The 26,157-nt window shown below is 35.1% G+C and overlaps 1 protein-coding gene across 1 annotated transcript in view; it reads right to left on the bottom strand.

The window, feature by feature from the left end:
* Positions 1–3,126: 3,126 nt before the first annotated feature.
* Positions 3,127–26,157, bottom strand: part of BMPR2 (bone morphogenetic protein receptor type 2) — a 146,100-nt gene continuing 123,069 nt past the window's right edge. Inside the window, exons 10-13 of the mRNA XM_043445906.1 lie at positions 23,738–23,874; positions 15,189–15,361; positions 10,086–11,365; positions 3,127–8,810 (exon numbers count right to left, since the gene is read on the bottom strand). Of these exons, the coding sequence (XP_043301841.1) occupies positions 8,560–8,810; positions 10,086–11,365; positions 15,189–15,361; positions 23,738–23,874 (1,841 nt within the window). The 3' untranslated portion in view covers positions 3,127–8,559. The remainder of the gene's footprint in view (positions 8,811–10,085; positions 11,366–15,188; positions 15,362–23,737; positions 23,875–26,157) is intronic.

The raw sequence follows: 26,157 nt of genomic DNA on the forward strand, positions 1-26,157 counted from the left end.
AAATCCCACTTGTCAAGACGCAGCTCAATAATCATTCCCTCATTGAAGTCTTCCCTAGTTCTTGGAACACATATTGAACATGTAGTTTATCACTTATTTCGGCACTTACATGTCATCTTGCTTGATGTCACTACTTCTTGGATGAGCCTTCTCTCCTCAAGATGGCTTCAGCTCCTGGGGGGCAGGAATCATGTCACACTCAGTACACAATAATGATTCAATTTTAAGAAAGTGAATATATTATTTACATTATATCAATAAAATGAAGGCAGCCCTAATATGGAATTTGGCCTTAAATTTGAAAGACACCAGGTAGTGCAGTGGTAATGGGTCCACCTGCCAACACAGGAGATGTGGGTTTGATCCCTGGTTGGGAAGATACACCCTGGAGGAGGAAACGGTAACCCGCTTCAGTATCCTTGCCTGAAAAATCTCACGGAGCATGGCTGCCTACAGCCCATGGGGTCACAAAGAGTCGGACACAGCTTAGCAACTGAGTACAGCACGAGAGATAAAAAAGATTAGTCATTATCTAAGTTTGCCCTCTGCAGAGAAATATATAAACTGGGAAGATGAATCACACAGGTGTAGGTGTAAATGAACAGTAATTTTACTTGTGGCTAGTCGTGACTAAAGGTTCAGCAGTTCACTACTATACATTTTCCCCAGGTCATCATATTTTCTCTAGGGACACTTAGTTAATCATCTTAAATATTACATAGTGGGTTTTATAGAGGACTGCAATGGTACCCTGTAGCATTATATTGTTAAGGTTGGGCATGTGAGTCAAAAGGAAAAAGATACCCCACACCTATTCTCCCCTACAATATTTTTTAAGGTGACAACAGAGCATTTGGGAGTAGACCATGCTTCTCCTCAAGCAAAAATTCCTTCTAAAAATACAAAGGTCTAACTGAAAAGATTATCTGATGCTATGAAGCACAACTGCATTGTCAGGCCAATAAAGATAGTTGTTTTGATAACTTTTCAGTAATCTCAAATTGCTTCATGTAATGTTCCTGGCTACTCTATTGAGCCACCAGGTGATTCCCATTTTTAATTTTGAGTTTCTCTTCCTATAAGCAGAAACTGAAAACTATATAGTTCAAAGCAAAATGGAAAATACTTTAGAATCTCATCTTTACAAGGTCTGTGGCTTTGGGCAAGGTGTTAGACTTCTCTGAGTCATTTTTTATATGTAAAATGGAAATAGTAAATTGCATTTTGTAGAACTGCTTTAAGAATTACCAACATACATAAAATAAATAACACCATACCTAGCATACAGTGAGTGTGCAACTATTATTCTAATGTTAGTTGATTTTTTTTTGATGTATCATACTAAGTAATGAAAGTCATACTATATGAAACAATTACTATTCTGATGCAAAATACCTAAAATATCATACTAACAATCATATTTGCTGATCACCTCATAAAATCAAGATACAATCACTGTTGTCATTAATATCTTTAATAAATGGAATAATGCACCATTTTACAGCAAGCCTTTTTTAAACCTAAAGAACTCCCTTAAAATCTCCTTCTCCAATGTCTCTGTATCAATACAATCGTTTATTTAGGTTTATATATATCAAAGCATTTACTTACAATTATTCATAGAAAACTCTTTAGTGGCTTAATGTCAGCTTCCATAGTGGCATCCATAGATAATGCAAAAGAAAAGTGATTTGCTTTATTTCATACTCACACCGATCCATCAAACACAACTTATACAGCATAGCAAGGTCTCAGACGGCTTATACAAAAGCAAAATAACTGAAAGCAATTATTCATAAATTCATATATGATATTCTATTGGTAATGTAAGAGCAAAACACACCAACAAGAGATACCCGTTAACAAGAAAGAGGGTTCTGAGGAATTGCCAATATTTTTCAGCCTTTCTCACTAGAGAAAAGCATCCTCAGAAATGAATACTCTGTAGCTTATGTTTCTCCTGTCCATTTAGAAAAAGCACGGTGGCTACACATTTCCATGTTTCAGCTACTACAACACCCTAAGAGTTAGTGTATTTTACAATTATCCACTTATCTTCATCTGAAAAATTATCAACAGAAAATTAAGGATGATTCCAGCTTATACAAACACTTACACAATATATCATCTATGGAAACATGACAAGGCATACAAAAACTGCTTAAATAAATAAACGTGACCATAAAAAGAAAAGCCACAGACTCCAAGCGATTTAGCATTAAACCAGGACTTATCTTTGAATTTCATCTTTTATTAATAGCTCAGTTTTCTTATTGTTAAGCTTTAAAAATGTGTTTCCCTATCACACTTCAGAGGATTGGTAATAAGGTGGAGAGCCTGAGACAAGAGACTTGTTACAAGTAACTTCACTGCAAGGATTTTAAATATACAGCTTACTAATTTGGAGCTTGAACTTGTCTGGAAGAAAAATTCTATTTGGATGTGACGATGTGATAAATAGGTTACCATAGGTTACCTTCTCAAAACCATCTTTATTACTAAAGCTATAAATTCACTAGTTCACTTTTGAAGACAGTTTAATAATGTTAATTTACCTCTTGAAAAATTTTATTTCTGAGGAACTACTTTACCAAATTCCCCCATTAAAAAATGAAACAAAATTAACTGTCTCATGTATAACTATTTAACCAAACAGAAATGGGTTGAAGACTGCACTTCAACTCTAAGGCCTACATATGCCGTAACATGTAGTGAATTAGTTGAGTCATTTCCCTCTATTCAGTAATTATAAAATTGGGCAAGTTTTTATGATTAATGAAATCTGGTATCTATGTAAGTTAAGTCAAATCATAGCATGAAACATTAAATGAACTCTGTGTGTAACAAAAATTTAAATATTCAACTGTATCTAATTGCCTGTTTGCTATCAATTGAAGTTTTTCAATGTGCAAAGGGATGAAAGGGCCCCTGAGTTTTTAAGTAATACTATGTCTATAGAGTGAGTCTAAAACAGGAAGATGGTTTTGAAATCTTAAAGTACAAATAAAATGGAAAAAACCTACATGTTGTCTTTTAAAACATTAAAGACAAAAACAAGTTGCAGTTTAAAATACAGCAATTTGCTTAAATATTGTCATAAACTGGACGAGCTAATTGGTGATAAGATTCTTTGTCTCTTACTCAGATTTTAAAATCTGGGTCTCAAGTTTAAAAAATTAATTTTATAACATTTAATAGTAACACAATGGATATCACAGTAATAATGGAATTAGAATTTTCAAGATATATTTATTTGGGGCATAATTTTAATACACAGCATAAATTCTTAAATATTTATTTTTCAAATGTTACCAGCCATGAGATAAACCATAAATTTTTCTTTATATGCACAACACTCAATTTTAACCAGTCACTTAAAAGTTAAATAAAAGTTGTTATAGTCCAGTCTATGTTGCAAAACAATGACGAGTATTTCAAAAGTGGTCTGCAAAAATGTTTGTAGATAATACTTGATTGTTGTAGGGTTTGCTTTTGAAAGTTAATCTTGCATTTTGTGTTTAATATTTGATGCAAAGAAACATGTAAAATGTTGTGGCTCAATCATAATGCTAAGCCAGCTGCAATATAGGTTAAAAGTAACAGTAAAGTGATATACAATTCTGCATGCATGACTTTTTAGTTATAAACTATTGACAGTATAAAAATCACAAAACTCCACAATTTGATAAAAAATGTTAGATAATATAAACTGAAGTGCTGATTTGCTGACAATCCGATGGTTGGATCTACTGTCAAATGGAAAAAATCTTAATTCTCAACTCTACCCTATTTAACTATAAATGGAGTAATGAACTTGAATATAACAAAATATAATTTTAGGTATTCTTAAATATAAGTAGGTATGAAAATAAAACTGAGGAGAAAATGGTAAAGGAACCAAAGAAATTTTGTGTGAAGAACTGAGACTTTAGTGTCAAGAAGCTTGAAGCATACTGAATAACAAATATTGGAGAGGATGACCAGTTGGTCATCCTCCTTTTTATTTTATCTGCTGGTTAAGAGGAACAGATACAAAATTAAACAGGAGGGAAGCAGAATAAATGTGAAGAAAACCTTCCAGACACAGAAGATTGCAAGTCAGAGTAAGACAGAAACTAAGAGATGAATGAAGTAAAGTAAACCCAGAGTGCCACCCTGGGATTTCCTCTTTTCTTGTATGTTAATCAGGGAACCAGTAGAAAAGCCTACTTTTGATAATATTTGTGTAAACTAGTTCAAATAGTGATTTGCCAGATTTACTTAATCAAGGATTATCATCTAGGAGTGGATCACACAAGGTAGTTCTGGCTAAAGTTTACATAGTTCAGAATCTAAAAGTTAAAATGAACTTTTATTTGCTGATGAGCAAACTGACAGTAAAAGGTATGAATATTTAGAAAAATCTTGGCTCTGAAAGACTCCTGGGGTGTCTATGGGAAAATAACATAATTTCTAGGATAACTGGTCTAGATAATCAACTACCATGTGTGTACAGATTCTAAGTTTAAGAAGTTAGCTTGGAAGATAGAATAATATATATAGCAATCTGTGAATAGTTATTGATATATGTAATAGCCTGCATACAACTGGTAGTAAGTTTAACATATATTTATACAAGGTTATATAGAAATACAATGTAATCTCACATTCTAGGACCTAATTACCTCCAATGAAATATTTATTTTTATAAATAAGAAAAAAAAAAAGTTTGTTGAATTTCATTTGGCTTTTAGAAGCCAAGATGGAAAATATTTTAAATAAACATACTTGCCAAATTTTGTGATAATTCCCACTGAAACACATACTTGTTTGAGAGTTCCCACCTTTATTTAATTATTGTCACATTCAGAACCAACACATTTTCCAGAGTGAGTGGATACACCTAACGAAGCTATACAAATTGCTTTATAAAAACTGTATTTCCTTCTATCCTTCCTACAGCCTCTTCTATTAGTTAACTGAATTAGTAAAATTTTCTAAAGTCATTAAAAGTAGAAATTTTCAAAATGAAGTGCAAGGACTGATGGGACACATTAAATTAATTCCACCAAATCAAGAATGGAATCAATTTAGGAAAAGGTCTCTGTTCCCACAATTCACCTTTGCCTTTCCCATTTAGTTTTGCAATATATGAATGTCGGGAGTGAAGAGAAGTTAAATGATTTTAAGATTCATGATGGCACATGTGGAACTGAATTTTGTCTTGAAATTAGTAATTATTTCTCAAGCAACAAACACCACAGACATGTCTGTACATCTTCTTGTGTTTTCCTAACTCTAAAGCCATTAAGGTATCTGGTTTGGCTTATATTCAAGCCACAATTGTGCTGGAGTTTAATGACTAAATTTCTTACAAAATGTTAGTCTGTCAAGCATCCTGTCATACAGCGTGTAGGCAGTGTGGTGTGGATGAAAGAGATGTGAAGAGAGCAGGCCTAGGTTAGAAAATCACAGCTTTGTCAATTACAAGGTACAGACCTCAGGCATACTAGTTAGCTTCTCTTAGCTTCAGCTTCCCCTACTGTAAAATGGGAATATTAATCATAATTCTCATATGGTTGTCATGAGGAATCAAAGAGATAATGTATTTATATTCCAGCATTCAGTATGTAATAAATAGCCAATTAGTATCTGTATCTACTCCTTTGCCTTCCCGTAACTTTTCACACCAGTATTCTTTCCCCCCCCAACTATGCATTTAAAAAGAGGGAACTTCTTAGGAACTATCATTAAATCATTTTGTCTACATTCAATTAAAATTACGTTCTTTCAAAGACTTAGTTCTGATATACAATTATGATAGTTAAGGGAATTATTCTGATTACCTGTTATGATGCTTTTAAGGTTATAATACTTTTAAGGTTGAATTTTAGTATTTTTTTCATTAAATGAATGGCCTCTTATTCAAAGGGACCCAAATGCTTTTCTACATGCAAAAATTTTTGCATACAGTTAAATATTAGATTGAAGATACATTTATTATTAAATAGTTTGCAAATGAGTATTTTATGTAATTTTGCTTGCCTGTATATTTGCAAACAGATTCTAAATCAGTCTGAGGTAAATTTAACTTAAAATTTATTAAAATTATCTACACTCTCTATTTCTCCTATTTTACCAAGAGTCTGCTAATAAAAACATAGAGAAAGAAAATTATTTGTTTTAAGCATGCTTGCATAAAATGGGAAACTATAAGGAGTTCTTTTAATTTGGTATACCAATTTTTGAGAGCATTTTACTACTAAATACCAAAAGATCCTGAAAAACTTACAATCAACTGGCCCAAACACAGTGTAGTAGAATGTAAGGCAACTCTTCTTCTGTCTGGAAAAGATCAGTTAGACCTCAAATAGTTATTTATCTTTGTTGCTTCCAATTGAAGAAGAAATGTAAGTTATTTTGACTCAAAGGTGTTCTACAATTACTTAAAAATAATATCCTGAAATGCAGTTGGAAGACATTTAAAATTAAGAGAACCAAGGGAAATTTTACAGGAAAAAATATAAATATTCATTACATAGATAAAAAAATAAATGAAAAATTTTTATGCCAGATGATTGAAAAATATATTAAGGGTCTGAATGAACAGAAGGGCCAATAAAATACAAAAGGTGGAAATCTCGGGCACTAGCAAAATAATGGCATTTCTAAGATTTTAAAACCGTGTTCAGCAATCCAGCTGAATAAATGGTTAAGCACTGTGACATCTCTCTTCATAAGATCACAATAGATGGCAAACAAAAGAAAGCTTATGTACACAAGTAAGTCACACATACGTATTTCGGATAGCAAATTGAGAAACAGAGTCTATCTTTAGCTAAGTGATGCGGATAGAAGAATATGAGTGAGAAAACTTTGTTCAGGAGATAAAAACCTCAATCAGGAATTTGTGTTTTCCTGTGAGCTTTTTATCTCCAGGATATCTTCCAGAACTGAAAGTCTATGAAGTAATCTGAGAATCTGGGGGGAAAAGTGAGCTCTTCCATTGTTTGCAAACTGATAGAAAATAATTTGTGCTTATAAAAAAGTCCCTTATTTGACATAAAGTGCTTTATTTAAAAAGAAAAAAACATGCAGAGGTTGTTTTAGAGACGATTATCAGTAATGAAAGAAGCAAAGGAAGCTTTAAAAACAACATGATACATGATGTTATCACTAAAAGGTACATTCTAATATAATGTAAATCATAAAACGGTGCTCACATATCAAAGATGATGTAAAAACTGGCAAATGGAAAAACTATGAAAATAAGATTAGTGAAGAAACACAGTTTAGAAAAGAGAGAGGTAAGTCCCAGTCTGCTCAAAAATGACAGGTTTGGCAGCAATTCTTCCTTTCACAGGGACTTGGCATGCCAGCTGAATGATTTTTCCACACAGTGTTTTAGGTCATGGGAACAGGAATAATTTCCAGATAAAGTTACCAGGCCTCGTTTGGGAAAAGAATAAAAAATATACTACAGGTTCACAACTATGAATTACTTTTGAAGTTATTTTAAACAGGATGTAATTTTATTTATGTCAAACACAGCATATTCAGAGAATGAAGACTATAATACTACATTGTGTTAACCATCTACCTACTTAAAAATTCCATAAGGAAAGCTCTGTAAGTTTTCTGATAAAAATGTGCTTCTTAAATAAATGAATATGGAACACGATCATATATATAAAAAATAAAATGGAAAACAGCTAATATTTGACTCACTTTTTGTTCTGTGCTCTTACAAACTTCCAAAACCAGAAACCAAGTATGTTTATTAAAATGCCCGGAAGGAAATGTTTAGGATTTGGAAGGATAAAAGAAATGGCATTTCAAATTAGGTTTTGGTAGTTCCTTCTTTAGAGCCCTTTGAGACAATGTTTCTGCATTCTCCATAAGGAGAGAGAAAGCAAGAAATCAGGTAGCTGCTTTCTCTTATGCAAAAACTCACTGTCAAAGAACTGACCTGCCAAAAGTATGGAAGGTGGGGAAGGAAAATGTTCATATCTTGGAAGAATGTGTGCTCTGTTAGGAAGAGAGCTTACGAGAAAGCTTATTTGTGGCCTATAGACTATTGCACATTCAAACAAAACACAGAGAAAAGAATGTCCAACAGATAACGCGTTCAGAAACATATCAACATACAAACTAGCTTGTGCCCAGAAATAAAACATGGATACCAGACACCACTGCAGTCAAACCTGTCTTAATTTGCTTCTGATTTAATGACCTTTAGAAACTGGTCCAAACTGATTATCAGCAATACATTGTTTCTGCTTTTTCTTAAAAAAATATTTTGAGACCACTTTTGATACACACACATATAATTCTGTGGTCATAACAGACAAATATAACTTTAGCGAGACTAAACAAAAGTGCAAAACTTAAAAAAAAAATTAAAAAATATGGAAGCATAAGCTAAATTTTTCTGCATAGCTGAAATCTATTTAAAGCAAGTCCTTGTTGCAGGGATAGGAGGGGGTACTGACAGGAGGATAAAGCAGTTTTTTCTTTTAATGTCTTCTGCACATTTAAATGATGCAAAAAATAATTTCACTCCATAGGTTTGAAAACATTTCACAGACAGTTCATCCCTATATCTTTAGACACCATCGTCGTGGCGGTGCCTCCGTCTGCAAGGTAAACAGTGGTGCTGGATTTGGAATGCACCGCCCTGTCTTTGCCATTGTTGTTGACCTCACAGTCCAGTGGTTCAGTGGAAATGACCCAGGTGGAGGGGCGCCACCGCTTAAGAGAATAGGGAGTTTTCACTCGTTTCTTGATCTTTTCACCAGATCCTGATTTGCCATCTTGTGTTGACTCATCTACTGAAAATAAAAGTGCAGAAAAATGAGCTATACATAAAGAAACTACTAAAAAGTGAAAATTAGGGTTGTAAATGGATAAGAGATCAAATGAATGTCTACAGGAGAAGCTAACAGACATTTCTTGAAATTCATGATGCCAAATAGTATTTTTCTAACTTTATCAAATTATTTTTGAAATTCTTTAAGCACAATGTTTCTATAATTGGTTGAATTATTCTATAGGCAAGGAAAAAAATATAGAAAAACCTCAAAAAGCAAAAACAGGAGAAAATTCCAAGTTCTCAACTGTATTCTCAAATCCTTTGGTTATCGGTAAAAATCTTAACTTGGCAAAATGCATTTAATCTTTCTATTTCATGATCAAAGCAGGCACCTAGAATATACTTATTTTTCAGAAGAATGACATAAACACTAGAGTGCAAATTTTCTAGTGATTTCTCCTTCCCATACCTGGCAAAACATTTTACAGATGTGGACCCTTGCCATAATTTATGTCAACTCTTCAATACAAGCTACTCAAGCAAAGGGCTAGGTTCTACTGATTTTTTTGACAGCCTGATCCCATTAGCCCATTCTGTAGTCTTTGACAACAAACATAAAATGTGACTTTTTTTTCATAACTGCTATCAGTCTAAAAGAGATATCATTTTGTACAATTATGACTGTCTTAGTGAGCTCTCCTGTCTTGTGTTATAATCCCTCAAGGGCCATAAACCAAGTATCAAGTTATTTGTGTAAGTGGCTAAGGGCCCCATAGCACAATGCTATAGGCACACAGCTCCTGAAAATACTGACATGAAAAACCAAGAATAACTCTGTAGTTTCTTTACAGTGACTTTTCTGAATTTTCTCTGCACTTTTCAGATTTATTAAGATTAGTGTGATAAAGCCTAAATGTGTATATAATAGGTATAATATGCTCAACAAAGTGTTTCTAAAGTTGTATCAGTATCATTTTACTTGGATGCTTTAAACTAGAAAGTACAAAATCTCAACTATGCACAGCAAGTATGTGAGCTGCATTATAAACCAGAAGCTACATAAGGTACATATTAAATCGGTAATTATTCTGATTATTGTGACACTGACTTTTTAATTATCAGCAAAAAATTATTTTTAAAACAAATGTCTACTTACTTTTGAAATCCAACCAAACGTGGTAAAAGTAAATAATTGCTAGTTGAAACATAATCTATTTCTAGCTAAATATATTTAAATGGTCTCAAAATCCCTCCACTTACGCAATCCCTCCACTTACGCAATCCCTCCACTTACACTGCAAACTGCTGCCATCAAGGACATTGGTGGCTGAAAGATCCAGAGAATTAGGCCTCTGTGCTCTTCTAGGCTTTGATGGTCCAGGGTCTGCTACTGTGCTTGGAACACCCTGTGTGAGAACTTCTTGCTCGGAACACGGATTGCTGTTGTTGTTGTTGGAATTAGTTCGGCCGCCTTCTAGGGGCCGTTCTCTCCTGTCCACAAGACGATCCAGGACACCTTCATCATGGCCAGCCTGCTGCTCTCGTCTCAGTAAAGGTTCATGCTCATCAGGACTGGAATTAATGTTCAGCCGAGTGTCCTCACCAATGAACTGATTCTGCAGCATCTCTTGGGCCCTGTGTGCCACCGCGTTAGCTGTCTGGCCAGATGGTACGACCCCATTGGCATACTGAGTAGTGGCAGCATGGGCATTAACGCCGTGGTTTCTGCCAGCCACACCATTCATAGTGACTGTCACTATGTGAGGTTCGGCAGCATTGATTGTATTCATCTTGGCAACTCCAGTTTCTACTTGTTTCAAGTTTGATTTGTGCTTGCTGCCAAATTTCAGTCTGGGCTCCTTTGTTGAATTTTTGGTGTTTAAAGGCAAACTAGTAGGTCTCTTAGGAAGGTTCTGTTGCTTGGGGAGAGGATAGATCTGAGCGGGTGGGACATCAGGAATTAAACATGCTTGGCCATTTGCAGCCTGTGTGAAGTCCTGCTGCCCAGTCACTTCAACTGCAAGCTTTATAAGTGGGTAAAGCAAGCTAGAACTGGTACTGCTCAGTGGGTCTGGCCCACTGAATTGTTTAAGAGAATGCTCCATGAGATTCTCATCAGAACTTTCCTTGAGGTTTTTATCGACTTCTTTTGGGTCCAGCTTGTTGGTCTCCAAGTCTTCTTCGGTCAGTTGTAAGCAGACAGGAGTTGGCCCGACTGGCTGTGACACATTGGTGGCATGCAGACTTGTTTCATCTGGGTATGGCACCTCGGATATAGTGGTCATCCCGGTACTTGGAGTTAGGCCAGTGGTGTTTGTGGTTGTGGTGTTGGTAGACAAGCTGGTGACGCTCGTTTCAGGGCTGGGGATTCGAGCTTGTGCTTGCTGCCGTTCATAGTTAATTGAGTTTCGGTTCTTCTCCCCTATGGTCAAAGGTGTGCTGGACATCGAATGCTCAGAGGAAATGTTCTTCACAATGCTGTCAGTGTGATGGATAGAATCTTCAATGTATGAGGAAGAAGAATAATCTGGATAAGGGCCAATCTTTGGCACACGCCTATTGTGTGACAGGTTGCTTAAAGAAAGAAAAAAGTGTCACGTTGAGAATATATTTATGACAAAGTGACTCTTCAAGTTTAACAACTCTGATTTTTAAAGTACAAACTGCTTTCTCATTTATTCCTAACCCGCGTTATTCTTAAAGCTATTTAAAAATTCTAACCAAATGCTAATCATGTATTGACAAATATTAACTAACAATTTGCTATAGGCTAGTTTTACACTAGCTGTATATTGTCACCCTGCTTACTTAACTTATATGCAGAGTACATCATGAGAAACGCTGGGCTGGAAGAAACACAAGCTGGAATCAAGATTGCTGGGAGAAATATCAATAACCTCAGATATGCAGATGACACCACCCTTATGGCAGAAAGTGAAGAGGAACTAAAAAGCCTCTTGATGAAAATGAAAGAGAAGAGTGAAAAAGTTGGCTTAAAGCTCAACATTCAGAAAAGTGGTCACGTATGGATGTGAGAGTTGGACTATAAAGAAAGCTAAGATCCGAAGAATTGATGCTTTTGAACTGTGGTGTTGGAGAAGACTCTTGAGAGTCCCTTGGACTGCAAGGAGATTCAACCAGTCCATCCTAAAGGAGATCAGTCCTGGACGTTCATTGGAAGGACTGATGCTGAAGCTGAAACTCCAATACTTTGGCCACCTCATGCAAAGAGCTGACTCATTGAAAAAGATCCTGATGCTGCGAGGGATTGGGGGCAGGCGGAGAAGGGGACGACAGAGGATGAGATGGCTGGATGGCATAGCTGACTCGATGGACATGAGTTTGAGTAAACTCATGGGAGTTAGTGATGGACAGGGAGGTGAGCTGCGATTCATGGGGTCGCAGAGTCAGACACAACTGAGCGACTGAACTGAAACTGAGTTTTATACCATTTAAGCCTATCAGAAAACTGATGGGGATCTATATGATTTTTATAGATGTTCATTATTTTAGTTTGTAAGAGTTATTAATTAAAAAAAAAAACACCCCTATAGTTTTGTAACGTTAGCAAGTATGTCTTGATGAATTGTATATTTGCTCAATGAGACATAAATTTCCATGAAAGGAGGAACCAAGGCACTTGTCTTTTGTGTTTCCGTAATTCTAGATACACAGTGGCTACTCAACAAATATTTTACCAATTAAGTTCCAAATGGTAAAAAGAACACAAGCTTTTAGGCTGTTCCAAAGTGCTCCATTAAGGGGCATACTCTAGCAAAGGAATGTATCTTCCTAGGTAGAGACTGAGCCATATCAATGGAAGTCCTAGAGCCTAGAGTATAAGGCAGAATGTGATACTCAGATTTAAAAAAAAAAAATCAAAGACTCAGAACTGCTCTCCAGTTACCAAAGGTTTTACACTTTTAGTGTCACTTCTTGAGAATGATGGTTCTTGAGCAGCATGCTGTAATATATTTATGTTTTTAAAAATAAAAGCCAGGCCAAGGTACCAAAGCAACCCGATATTGTTCACAGATAGGTTTTATTTTTTACTTTTATGTTGAATCTAAAAAACCAAACAAATGAACAAACAGAACTAAACAGAAACACAGGCAGAGATGCAGAGAAGAAACAGGCAGCTGCCAGAGAAGAAGGGGTTGGAGGGAAGAAGAGGAATAGGGGAAGGAGATGAAGAGGTATAAAATTCTACTTTCAGAATAAACGAGTCATGGGTATGAAATGCACACTGTGGGGAATATAGTCAATAACTATGTGATGTCTTTGTATGGTGATATACCATAACTAGACTTATGTTGGTGATCATTTTGAAATGTATAGAAGTAACAAATCACTATGTTGCATAACACGAACTAACATAATGTTGTAGGTTAATTATATATTTTTTAAAAAACCCACAGAAAAAGCACTAAGATCTGTGGTTAACATAGGCAGAGGAGAACAGGTAAGGGGAATGGGATGAAGGCAGTCAAAAGGTCCAAGCTTTCAGTTATAAGATAAATAAATACTAGGGATCTAACATATAGGATAAAAACAATTAACACTGCTGTATGCTATATATGAAAGGTGTTAGGACCAAGATCCCTGGTGGCCCAGTGGCTAAGACTCTGAGTTTCCAATGCAGGGTATGCATGTTTGATCACTGGTTGGGGAACTAAGATCCCACATATTGCTTGACATGGCCAAAAAATAAAACAAACAAAAAAAATAAAATGAAAGCTGTTAACAGAGTAAATCCTAAGAGTTCTCATCCCAACGGGAAAAACTGTTTTTTACCTATTTCCTTAATTTTGTATCTATATGAGAATGATGAACATTTACTAAACAATTGTGATAATCATTTTATGTATTAAGTCAAATGATCATTCTATACATGTTAAATTTACAGAGTGCTACATGTCAATTATATCTCAATAAAACTGAAAAGAAAAATAACATAAAAGTGAAGGGTAGTTTAAAATCAAGTATAAACAATCAAGTATAGACAGTGGGAACATTAACAGATTACAGGAGAAAAGCAACAACTAAAGGAAAAGTGCTATGAAGAAAAACTGATGAAGTTACGAGGGGAATGACAGGAAGGGGAGGAACAGAAAAGCTTTTGTATTGCCCAAGAGGGATGGGAGGAAAGAGCCAATACAATGAACCCTAGAGTAGAATGAATGTTAGATGAATTACAATTTGGAGGAAAATTCTGAAGTCACCAGACATGAAAAGCAGCATGTAAAGGGTAGAACTGAATGAGGCAAACATGGCCACAGCAAAGGAAAGCATCCAAAAAAAAAAAAAAGCATTTCCTCCTCCAGGTTAAGGAAAGTTCAAAAGCACTTAAAGTAAAAGAACTGACTGAGGTACAAATAGCATACTAAAGCAGACAGAGAACACAGAGATAAGTGGTGATGGAACAGAAGACTATCTTCAAGGCCTTTGTAAGCTGAGAAATTTATATTTAGATATGCTAATTTATATCTTCCTCAACTTGCTGGTATATTAATAACAGAAATAAAGGTTTATACCCTGAAGGTAATTCAGTCCAAGCACAAGCAGTGTAAACCCAATGTCGGATCCACAGTTCAGAATATGAATTTTCTTAAAAATTAGAACAACAGAAAATATCAAAGAAAATGATTCAAGAATGCTTCTCTGAAAAAATTTTATCATGTTTTATTTAGATAAAATGAAAATTTGTGGGAAGACTTTATCCCCTAAACACAGAATGAAGAAACATAGATTACATGGTCTGAAAAGTTTCAAGTTTCAGAATTTTTTCTAAAAGCCCTTCTAAGAAGTTCTAATAAAGATAGTTTAAAAAAAAATCATAGTTCTAATAAAGAAATGTCTCATAAAATAAAGCTCATGATGAGACAAAAAGACTCATGAACTGCTTTCTTGTAAAAGTAGCAGCATTCTATAAACAAAGACCACTGGATAGGGAGCCTGGAAAACCTAGTTTCCAGTGAAGCAATGGTTAGATACATATGCAAGTTCACAGTTCTATTTGCTTTAAACAAACAAAATTCAGGGGAAAAAGAAATAACAACCACAAAGGATAATCAAGACAAAACAGTATGCAGAAGTACATATAAAACTTTTGGAACTATGAAAATACTTCTCCTTTATTATCATAGGGAACTTCGTGCATTAACAGACAAAGACTGATCTTTTACTGTATTGTTAGATATGAAAACCCATGGATTTCATCTTGCACTTTAAACAAGAACATTCAGTAAGAGAACAGGAATACTGAAAGAAAAATTACGACATCAGATTGTATGAGTTAATCATTGTATGCTTAGACTGTTTTAATAGTATTTATTTCCTATTCTCTAGTATCAGATTTAAATTCTGACAGACGGATTCCAAACCCTCAGTGTCTTACCGCTCGTTCTGCATAGCAGTAGACATTGGATTGACTGTTGGGCTCACAGACTTGTTTCTTTCCCATATCATCATAAGTTCAGCCATCCTCTCTTCAGCACACTGTGCAGTAAGCCGAGCCTCTGCATCCTGGTCCCAACAGTCTTCGATTGTCTCCTTAAGTGATCTCACTGCCTGTAACAAAGTATATGTCAAACACTGTATCTTGCCAAAACATAACTAAATTTTTTTAGTGACATGAGGTGAAAGAAAAAAAATCAATTTTATTTAACCCAATATTTTACATAGCTATAATATCTTAAGACATCAGAGATTTGTAAAGGGTCGTATTTCTCAAAAGGTGAGGAACAAGTACAGTAAGAAAATTTTAATTGAACTCACTGAAGAATTATCCATAAGAGTAAGCAGCTGTAGTAAGTCATATGTTTCTTTAATGCCATGTGTTTCTGTTGTTGTGGATCCAGGGCACTGTTATTTCAATCAATAGCCATTAATTCTACTTCAAACATGAGTTAAAAAAATTTTGACACTAGACTGTCTTCAATCTCTAAGCAAGCTTTTCCTCCTTTACTCCTAGTAGTGTGCTTCATTCCAATTATAAATCTTAAAAGCCTGACATCTTCTTATTTAAACTAGTTTCATCAGTAGTATCAAAATCAGCCCCATTCTGTAACATTCATATATATCAGTAATGAACAGCAGCGTTCCGTTTGGAGAAAGTTGGTGCAAACTCCCTTTTAAAAGACAGACTTTATATACCTTTGATGGACTGGCATCCGGAATTCTTACTCTCACGGGTACTCTGAATTTTTTATTAGGTGTCAAGCTCTTCACCTGCCAGCACATTTCCTGTATCTTCAAGACACTTTGAAAACAGTAAGGCCAGGATTGCCAGATTTAACAAGTAAAAATATAGGATACTACTTAATTTTAATTTCAGATAGTTGGACAAATCATTTTTTACAGTAAGTATGGTCTCGCCAATTCATAAATCGAACTATTTTATCTGGCAAGCCTATTTTAAGCTAAAAATTCTTGTGAGGAATCTTGGTAACATTTTTAATGTTTCCTAATAATTTGTGTTCTGTAACAACTTGAACCTGGGGTCTCTGGGAAACATCTGCTGTTGCTGTTGTTCAGTCACTCAGTTGAGTCTGACTCTTTGCGACCCCGTGGACGGCAGCACACCAGGGTTCCCTGTCCTTCACTATCTCCCAGAGCTTGCTCAAACTCATGTCCATTGAGTCAATGATGTCATCAAACCATCTTGTCTTCTCTTGTCCCCTTCTCCTCCTGCCTTCAATCTTTCCCAGGATCAGGATCTTTTCTAACGAGTCAGCTCTTTGTATCAGGTGGCCAAAGTATTCGAGTTTCAACTTCAGCATCAGTCCTTCCAATGAGTATTCATGATTTACTTCCTTTACGATTGACTGGGTGGATTTCCTTGCAGTCCAAGGGACTCTCAAGAGTCTTCACCAACACTACAGTTCAAAAGCATCAGTTTTGGGGTGCTCAGCCTTCTTTAAGGTCCAACTCTCAAATTCATACCTGACTAATGGAAAAACCATAGCTTTGACTAGATGGACCTTTGTTGGCAAAGTAATGTCTCTGTTTTTTAATATGTTGTCTAGGTTTGTCTGGGAAACATGATAGTGTTCTTCCTAAACATATGCTCACTGTGTACATGCACCATTGCCCACCCTTAATACCATTTTCCCCTGGCTGTTCTGAGTTGTCTGCCTCAGGACAGTATGGATGATTCTCCAATCCTGCCCAGAACACAGATCAAAGAGTATATCTTTTAAGGCTCAACTTTACTTTGAGTTTTGAAATCTATTTAAAAGTATGTTCCAGGCTCTGTTGGGTAAAAATTAAAATATGAACAATAGACATAAACAGCAACTAATAATCTTCTCATTAAGCAATAAAAATCTACCTATTTCTCAAGATATGGAAGAAACTGAAGAATAGATAATGATAATCTGGAGTTTAATAGCAAGTGCATCACCTCCCTGAGGTAAAAGTTTGGTGTTTATAAGTATGGTTGAGTCTGTTATCGATAGTAGTCACATTCTATAAAGTTGCTGTGTACTGAATTAATGATGAAACATTAATCCTAGAGGAAATACAGGATTAGGGACCTGTGAGTCTCTGAATATAACATTTTCGTCAGCTGATCAATAAATAATCTTGTTTTACTTGTTTCTGTTTAAAGACACCTTTTAAAATATACATTATCAGTTTAAGTCAGATAGAAAAGGAGAAATACTGTATGACATCCTTTATATGTGGTATCCAAAAAGAGATGAGACAGACGAACTTACAAAACACAGAGAGACTCACAGACGTAGGAAACAACTTATGATTGCCTGTACACACTGTATTTAAAATAGATAACCAACATGGACCTACTGTACAGCACAAGGAACTCTGTTCAGTGTTATGTGGCAGCTTGAATGGGAGGTGAGTTTCAGGAAGAATGGGTTTAGGTATACGTGTAACTGAGTCCCTTCACTGTTCACCAGAAACTATCACAACATTGTTAATCGGCTATACTTCAATACAAAAAAAAAAGTTTAAAAAAATACATAAAATCATTTTATTAACTTGTACTCATGGCCATAGCACTACACCTCATGCCCTAATGGAGTTCACCTAGAACATGTTTTCCTTTCTTCATAAGGAATGTCAAACTTTCCTTGTGCTTAGGAATATCACCTAAGAGTTCAATGTTATACTCAAGGGCCATTTTAAATGGTGAAATCACCAAAAAATGCAAAAAAAATGCGAAAAATAAGGCAGTGAATACATAGCAAAAAGGATACTTGTTTATAATAAGAGAGGAAACATCATAGCCTTATTAGACCTCCAGCTGGGAACATGTACATCTGAACTCAAGTTTTTCACTGCTCTGCACACACACACAATAACTGGGACAGTGATCTGACTGTTAATTTTGGATTACAGACACACTTTAGCAAGTAGTTGAATTCCAAATATGAAATTCGTGAATAATGAGGAAAGACTATATTTAATGGATTTAAAAATAACTTGGATTTTAAGATAACTCAAGAAACTCAAGAATCAATTATAACTACCTTTTTATGATAAATATACATAAAAACTAGTTATATATTTACCTTAGTAGATTTTAACATTGGTTTGAAAAAATGAACTGGTCATAAGTTATGAAGAGAGGAATTTTTCTTTTCTTTTTGAAATAATTTCAAACGTACTTTTCTTTCATGATCTTGACATTTTAAAAGACTATGCAGACCTAAAAGTAGACCAGTTACTTTTGAAAATGTTCCTCAATTTATCTGATATTTCCTCCTGATCAAATTCAAAGTTTGCATCTTTGGCAGAAAATCACAGGAGAGATTTGTGTTCTTCCCATTTTTCTTCCTATCATGTACACATTTTTTATTTGTCCCATTACTAGAGAAGTTAACCTTAACAACATGACTAAGCTGGTGTCTGCCAGGTATCTTTCCTGTAAAGTTCCATTTTTCCTTTAATAATTAATCACTGTTTTGGGAGGGGGAGAGTACTCAAAGCTCCTGTATATATCTTGTTCTGCATTCAACTTTTCACCCATTGGTTTCAGCATCTCTTGCTGATTCTTGGATGAATCAATTATTTCTATGACGCTTGCCATTAAGAAGACATTTAAAAAGTGATAGCAAATCCATAACAGGAATGTAGATAAAGTGCATATAAGTAAGAAAAACAAACACCTTTAAAATATGCTAAAATGCTCAACCTTATTCACCACATTGAGGTAGTACAATGAAGTAGTTAAGAATATTAGTTCCAAATTTGTAGTGTTAGTACCAGCTCAATCAAGATCCTGGTTTCAAACACTGCCTTTATTATTTATTAGGTGCAAATCAAAATAAGATTTATTTTTCCCTAACACATTAACTGATGAGAAGAACTGACTCAATGGAAAAGACCCTGATGCTGGGAAAGGTTGAAGGCAGGAAAAGGGGATGACAGAGGATGAGATGTTGGATGGCATCATTGACTCAGTGGACATGAATTTGAGCAAGCTCCGGGAGCTGGTGATGGACAGGGAAGTCTGGTGTGCTGCAGTCCATGTGGTCGCAAAGAGCTGGACACAACTGAGTGACTGAGCTGAACTGAACACATTAACAAAGACAAATAACATTTCATACCACCTAGTGGTAGTGACGGAGAGGGCAATGGCACCCTACTCCAGTACTCTTGCCTGGAAAATCCCTTGGATGGAGGAGCCTGGTGGGCTGCAGTCCATGGGGTCGCTAAGAGTCGGATGACTGAGTGACTCCACTTTCACTTTTCACTTTCATGCATTGGAGAAGGAAATGGCAACCCACTCCAGTGTTTTTGCCTGGAGAATCCCAGGGACGGGGGAGCCTGGTGGGCTGCCGTCTATGGGGTCGCACAGAGTCGGACATGATTTAAGCAACTTCGCAGCAACAGCAGCAGTGTTAGTGATGGGAAAACAGGCACTTATATATTATTATTGGGAATGCCATCAATTTGGAGGGTACATTTGTATTTTAAAACTTTCCCAAGAAAAAAACTCTAGGTCTGGATGGCTTTTGGAATGAATTCAACCAAACATTAAAAAAATATAATAATAATGCCAAGTCTTCACAAGTCTTCCAGGAAATCAAACAAGGGAAGTTATTTCCTAATTCATTCTATGAGGACATCACTCAAAACAAAGCAGAGCAAGGAACTTTGGGGGACATTCCTCCCAAGCAGCACTGAAAACTCTGCAAATATCAGAATCAACTTTACTGAAACTCTGGATGTTAGACTAATGTTAACAGCAACCAACTTAAAAACATAAATCGGAGGAGAAAGGCCACTGAAACAGCCTAGGAGAACTGTTGTGTTTTAAAAATTTAGTGCTGCCCCTGGACTGATGGCAAGTATGAAGATGGCAGTCCATTTTTCCCAAGACAGGTACCTGTTCCCGGAGGGAGCAGAGTGACCTTGTTTCTAAGGAATTATGCTGTCTGTTTTGACATGTCTTCCCTTGAAGATCCAGTGCAATAGGCCTGTCTTTGTTCTGCCTAACTCAACTCTCTTAGCATAGGGAAGTGGCTATGACTAACTGGAGAACATTCTTTGGAAAAACTGAAAGACCAAAGAACAAGTGCTATAGCCTGGGGCAAAATATAAGTTGAGGCACACAAAAGAAATGCTGAAAGTCAAGGAAGAAAAGCTGGGTGTGAGAAACTTTGGGGAATAAAGGCACTGAAAATCTGCATATACTGAAGAGTCTAAAAATCCACACAAAGGTTCAGGGCAGGATGCATGCTCAGAGAAGATCACAAGCTTTCACAGCTGGCTGGCTCAGCCAATGAGAAGTCTTGGCTCAGTGCTAGCAGGAAGTGAAGTGTTAACAAAGGGCCTGAAGACAAAGCCAATCTGCAATGACTTGGAGAGTCTTTTCCTTTTTTGTTTCCTTTTTGTCCATAATGATATCCAAAACATGTATTTTAAACAAAAAATTACAAAGCATGGGAAGAAACAAGAAACTATGCCCCATTCACAGGAATGAAGAAAGGAACAGAAACTGTCCCTCAGGAAATACAGACATTGGAGTTACTGGCAAAGACTTTAAATATGCTCCAAGAACTAGGAACCATGGATAAAGAATGAAAGGAAACTGGGAAAACAATGTCTCAACAAATGGAGAATAGCAATTAAGAGACAGAAATTATAGAAAGGAATTAAAAAGACACTTGCAAGGTCAAAAGTAAAAACACTGAAATGAAGAATTCACCAGAGTGGTTAATTGAGGATCTGAGCAGAGAGAAAAAAGAATTACCGAACATGAAGACAGGAAATAAAAATTACCTAGTCTGAGAAGCACAAACAAAAAAAGAAGGAAGAAAATGAATAGAGCCTAAGTGAAGCACCATTAACCACATCAAAATACACAAAATGAATGACAACCCAGAAGAAAAAATGGAGAAAGAATATTTGAAGAAATAATAATTAAATAACTTTCAAAATTTAGTAAAAGAAATAAATCTACACATCCAAGAAACTCAATGAACTCAAGTAGAGTTCCATACCGAGACACATTATAATCAAATTATAAAAAGCCAAAGAGGAGGAGAGAATCTTGACAGCAGCAAGAAAAGCAACTTGAAATACACAGTTCAGTTCGGTTCAGTCACTCAGTCTTGTCCGACTCTTTGCAACCCCATGGACTGCAACACGCCAGTTCTCCCTGTCCATCACCAACTCCCAGACCCTACTCCAACTCATGTCCATTGAGTCAGTGATGCCATCCAACCATCTCATTCTCTGTGGTCCCCTTGTCTTCCCGCCTTCAATCTTTACCAGCATCAGGATCTTTTCAAATGAGTCAGTTCTTCACATCAGGTGGCCAAAGTACTGGAGTTTCAGCTTCAGCATCAATTCTTCCAATGAATATTCAGGACTGATTTCCCTTAGGATGGACTGGCTGAATCTCCTTGCAGTCCAAGGGACTCTCAAGAGTCTGCTCTAACACCACAGTTCAAAAGCATCAATTCTTCAGCGCTCAGCTTTCTTTATAGTCCAACTCTCACATCCATACACGACTACTGGAAAAACCATAGCTTTGACTATACAGATCTTTGTTGGTAAAGTAATGTTTCTGCTTTTTAATATGCTGTTTAGGTTGGTTCCCTAGCAGTTTTTAAAATGGATTTTTACATTCATTAACTTTGAGAAGATTTTGAGTTTTGTTACTACAAAAATGTTTTGTAATTTCAGTGCAACTATGAAGCAAAATGTCTTCATAGAAAGGGGGGTATTTCATATAGAAACTATGTATTTGCTATTTAATTCTACTACTAGATTGTCATTACACAAAAAGCAGCAGTTCTATTGACTGTAGCACATTAGATTTAAATGGATTTATTGGAAGTGAACCAAATATTACTTATTTCCTACTTAGCAACCTCATCTAAATTGAGAGTAAAAAGTTTTCAGAAAAATATGCATATAGTGCATATCCCATAATGGCAGGGTTGCCAAAAGATACTTTAGAATAAGTAGTCCAATTTCTCTGGTGAAATAAAACCATTTATGAAAGATGAAGTTGTATTTTAGTAGATAAAATTTCACAAAGAGATTTTTCCTTGAAGCATACTCTACTGTGAGTCTGGCACATCTAATGAATCCTAGGAAAGGATTCAGCCTCTTACCTGAGGTCAGGGACCTCTTAAAAAAATCTGTCCCAGTTCCTATAGTAAAGTAGAAAGTAGAGGGAAGGGGAGGAGAGTGGGAGGGAAGGAGGGAAAGTAAGCCTAGGGCCAAAAAATCAGAAGAGCGGGGTGACTTTTAAAACATTATTCCTCAAAAGGCAGTAGCTTCTAGTGACAGGATTTTCACTTCCTTCTTTATGAGTCCAAGCACAATAGTATGTTGTGCCAAGGATGTTTATACAACCATAATTTTACAAAATTTCCATGTTTTTATTTTATTAAAAATTTCAGATCAATCTGTATACAAAAGAGAGCTTAATACAGTATTATACAAATTATTATACTGTATTATACAAACACAGTATTATAAAACTAGGAGAGGATAAATGAGAGACAACAATAAATAAGAATAAACATAATATTTAAAGTTATAATGGGAACTTCCAGAAGAGAAAGTTTATAAACAAAAACAAAACTTCAGAACATTGTTAACATGAATTACTTCTGAAGGTAGGACAGGAGTAGGTAGTCTTTTCCCATTTCCTATTTTAGCCATTCCATTTAATTTGATTTTGTTTACCATATATAAGCATAACTTTAATTCTTCTAAAAGGTTTTAAAAATAAGAAATACAGGGTACTATCATTAATAAAGAGCAATTCAATAATTATGACATATAATGAAATACTGACAAATTGGAGAGAAAGTGATAAATGTATATATGTACTGACATGAAAAATTAGTGAAAAAACAAGCTTCAGAAATGACAGTGGATAATGAGATGATCCTGCTTACGTTAAAAAAATATATGAGTGTGTGTGAATGTATCTGTTGTATGCAAATGTTTGTTAAGATGTTTTTAGAAGTGTAGCAACAAATTTACTGAAATGGCCGGAGCCTCCGAAAATATTTCAGCATTGTAAACTTCATTTTTAATAAGCAGAATTTATACATGGTACTTTGGTTTCTTTTTGGTACAGTTTAAATTTCTATCAGTCAGTGAATATGTAAGTCTGCACTAATTAACATTTTTGGTACCACTCTCAAGAGAATAAATGGAATGGAATTTCAATCATGTTTGAAATATTATCATGTTAATTATTCCAGCTGTTACCCAATGTGGAAAACTGCAGACATAACAGTCTCTCTAAAGAGTATTTTATATTTGAAGAAAACAAATAAAAACACCTCCAACTCTGAAAATATACATCATACAAATCAAGTAAGTTAGATTTTTGGCATTAGACAACTCTAAAAACTGTTACCGTTAACAATCTATTTTTGCTTCAAGCAACATTTGAAACATATTCAGTCATAAGTCCTCTTTTTCAATAATTTAGTTTTTCCTTACCAGGCTATTTTCTTTCCAAGCTTCTGGGAACTTGGGTCTCTGTTTTTCCCTAGACACCAGAACCTGCATATCTTCAAAAGTGGGATGATTTCCAACCTCTGTCTGAAAAGCCATCTGGTATTCTGGTACAGATTCACCTGTGAATTTTTTAAAAAAGGAATAAAATTTATTATTATCATTGTGGGTTTCATGCATTATTAGTAAAAGCTCTACTTACAATAGTCTTTGTTTGATAAATTAAATGTTGCTATAAATTAAATGGTAGTTACAATGATGGGCAATTATTTTTAACTGGCTTCCAATATTACTGACTTGGGGGGAGTGAGGGGTGGTGATGAACATTATTATATACATGACATTTAACGCTTAAAACTATGCCTGAATTCTTATCCCATACAGGGAATTGAGGGTGGTGAATATGAGGAGAAAGTCCAAGATCTAGTACTTTCTTTGTTTGTTCAGTTTCTACTGTACAGAACTGAATATAAGTGGGTGGGTTGTACAATCATGTCTTATCACATCACAGGCTCTATTACAATCTAGCCAAATCTACCAAATGTCACAAAAATTTTCATGATAATGACCATCTGACAAAAAAAATCAATGTACTGATTCTTCCCCTTAAAAAACAGTATCTAGATCAAGGATTTTAAAAATATCATGAACTATTCTATCACTGTTTAATAATTCTATTTATCACCAATATGTAATAGAGAATCAGCTGTTTATGATAAGAAACTTATGATTCTTACAAAATTTGATCAAATTAAACAATTATATTGAGCCACACAGAAGACCTTTGGGACCAACACTTAGAAAATCAATAGTTAAGTCAAAAACCTGGCAAAGAATACAACAGAGACTCTTCCTGTCTTCTTGTGCCTCCCCCAACACCATTAAAATGACAGGATAAATTAGAAGAAAGGATACCAGGATGGAGGAAAGACACTTAGGTTGTAATCTTGGCTTCATCTCTACCTTGGAAAAGTCATTTAACTATTTTGTGTTTCAGTCTTCCTGTCAGCAAAATGGCAATGTCTGCCTTCCTTATCTCACTCACGTGGAGATAAAAGTCATAATTACCCAGATAGAAAGTACATTACAAAAAAAAAAAGAAAGTACTTTACAAAACATGCAACTGAAATTTAATGCTTCAATTTGAATATTAAAAAAACCCCACATATTTGCCCTCCTTGAATATTTTTTTGAAAAGTTACAAAAATCAATTCTATAATATATGTAGCATAGCTCACATTTTTTGGAATATTGCACTACCTATAAATACAAATGATATTTTCACATACTCTGTAAACATTTAAGCATACTTAAGTTTTTTATCAATAAACATCAACACTGAACTTGAAAGACACAACTCAAGTATTTCATCTGCCATCACCCTCTTTCATGAAATTTCACGTGACAAACACTCAACCCATACCATTTGTTAACTGTACTTAGTTAGTTACTGTACTAGTATCTCCTCTGTGTTTCTGAGACATATATATACAACACAGATACACACTTTCCAAGTGTTATTTTTTCTTCAAAGGTTCAATCAGTAGAATAAATATTTACAATTTTACTTATTTGCTTTAATCAGATCTAAATTATCATTAGAAAACATGCTAAATAAAACAAATGCATAATCTTGTTTTGTGAATGGAATGATATTAAGAATTATCAAGTTTCTACTAAATCTTCATGGTTCTCATTTGTTACTTGTATGTCTCTAAGTAGTTAGAAACTCTCTAATCCACTTCTTAATTTACACCTGTTCTTTTCCTTTCTTTCTCCTGTCTTCTTTCTTCCTTCCTTTCTCTCCTTCCTTTTCTTCCTTTGTACAATATAGAACCAAATTTATTTGTACTGTTAATATTTTACAGAGAGAGACAGACAGCCATCAACACAAACTGTTTCCATTTACTAAAATGGAATAATAAAGCATGTGAGGCACTTGGGAGTTCTACGATAGAAGTTTAAAGAATATTTTATAAGAATTTTACAATATGCTTTCTTTAGGTTTATTAACATGTTTGTGGAATATTTACACCTCATTTCATTGTTAAAAATCCTAAGAGTGCCCTGTATCCACTGCCTGTGCTTTCTTAATGTTTCCCTGTAATATAATTCCTGTAAAATTTGTTCTTCTCTATTTCACAGAAACTCCTCTATGAATACCAATGATCTCCTCCTACTCAAATTCCAAGATTATTCCTCAGTTCTACTTCCTTTTGACCTTTCAATTACATATATTTCTATCAATCTTGGTTCTTAATACTTTCTAACACTGACTTCACCAATTCTCTCATTTCTCGGTTTCCTCTGTATTTTTATCTTCTTCACTAACCTATAATGGTGGAAGTGGCCTAACACTCACTCTTTACTTACCAGTGTTTCTCTCTTTGTTTATTCTCATAGGG

Source organism: Cervus canadensis, chromosome 24 (genome assembly GCF_019320065.1).
Source record: "Cervus canadensis isolate Bull #8, Minnesota chromosome 24, ASM1932006v1, whole genome shotgun sequence".
Lineage (NCBI taxonomy): Eukaryota > Metazoa > Chordata > Mammalia > Artiodactyla > Cervidae > Cervus > Cervus canadensis.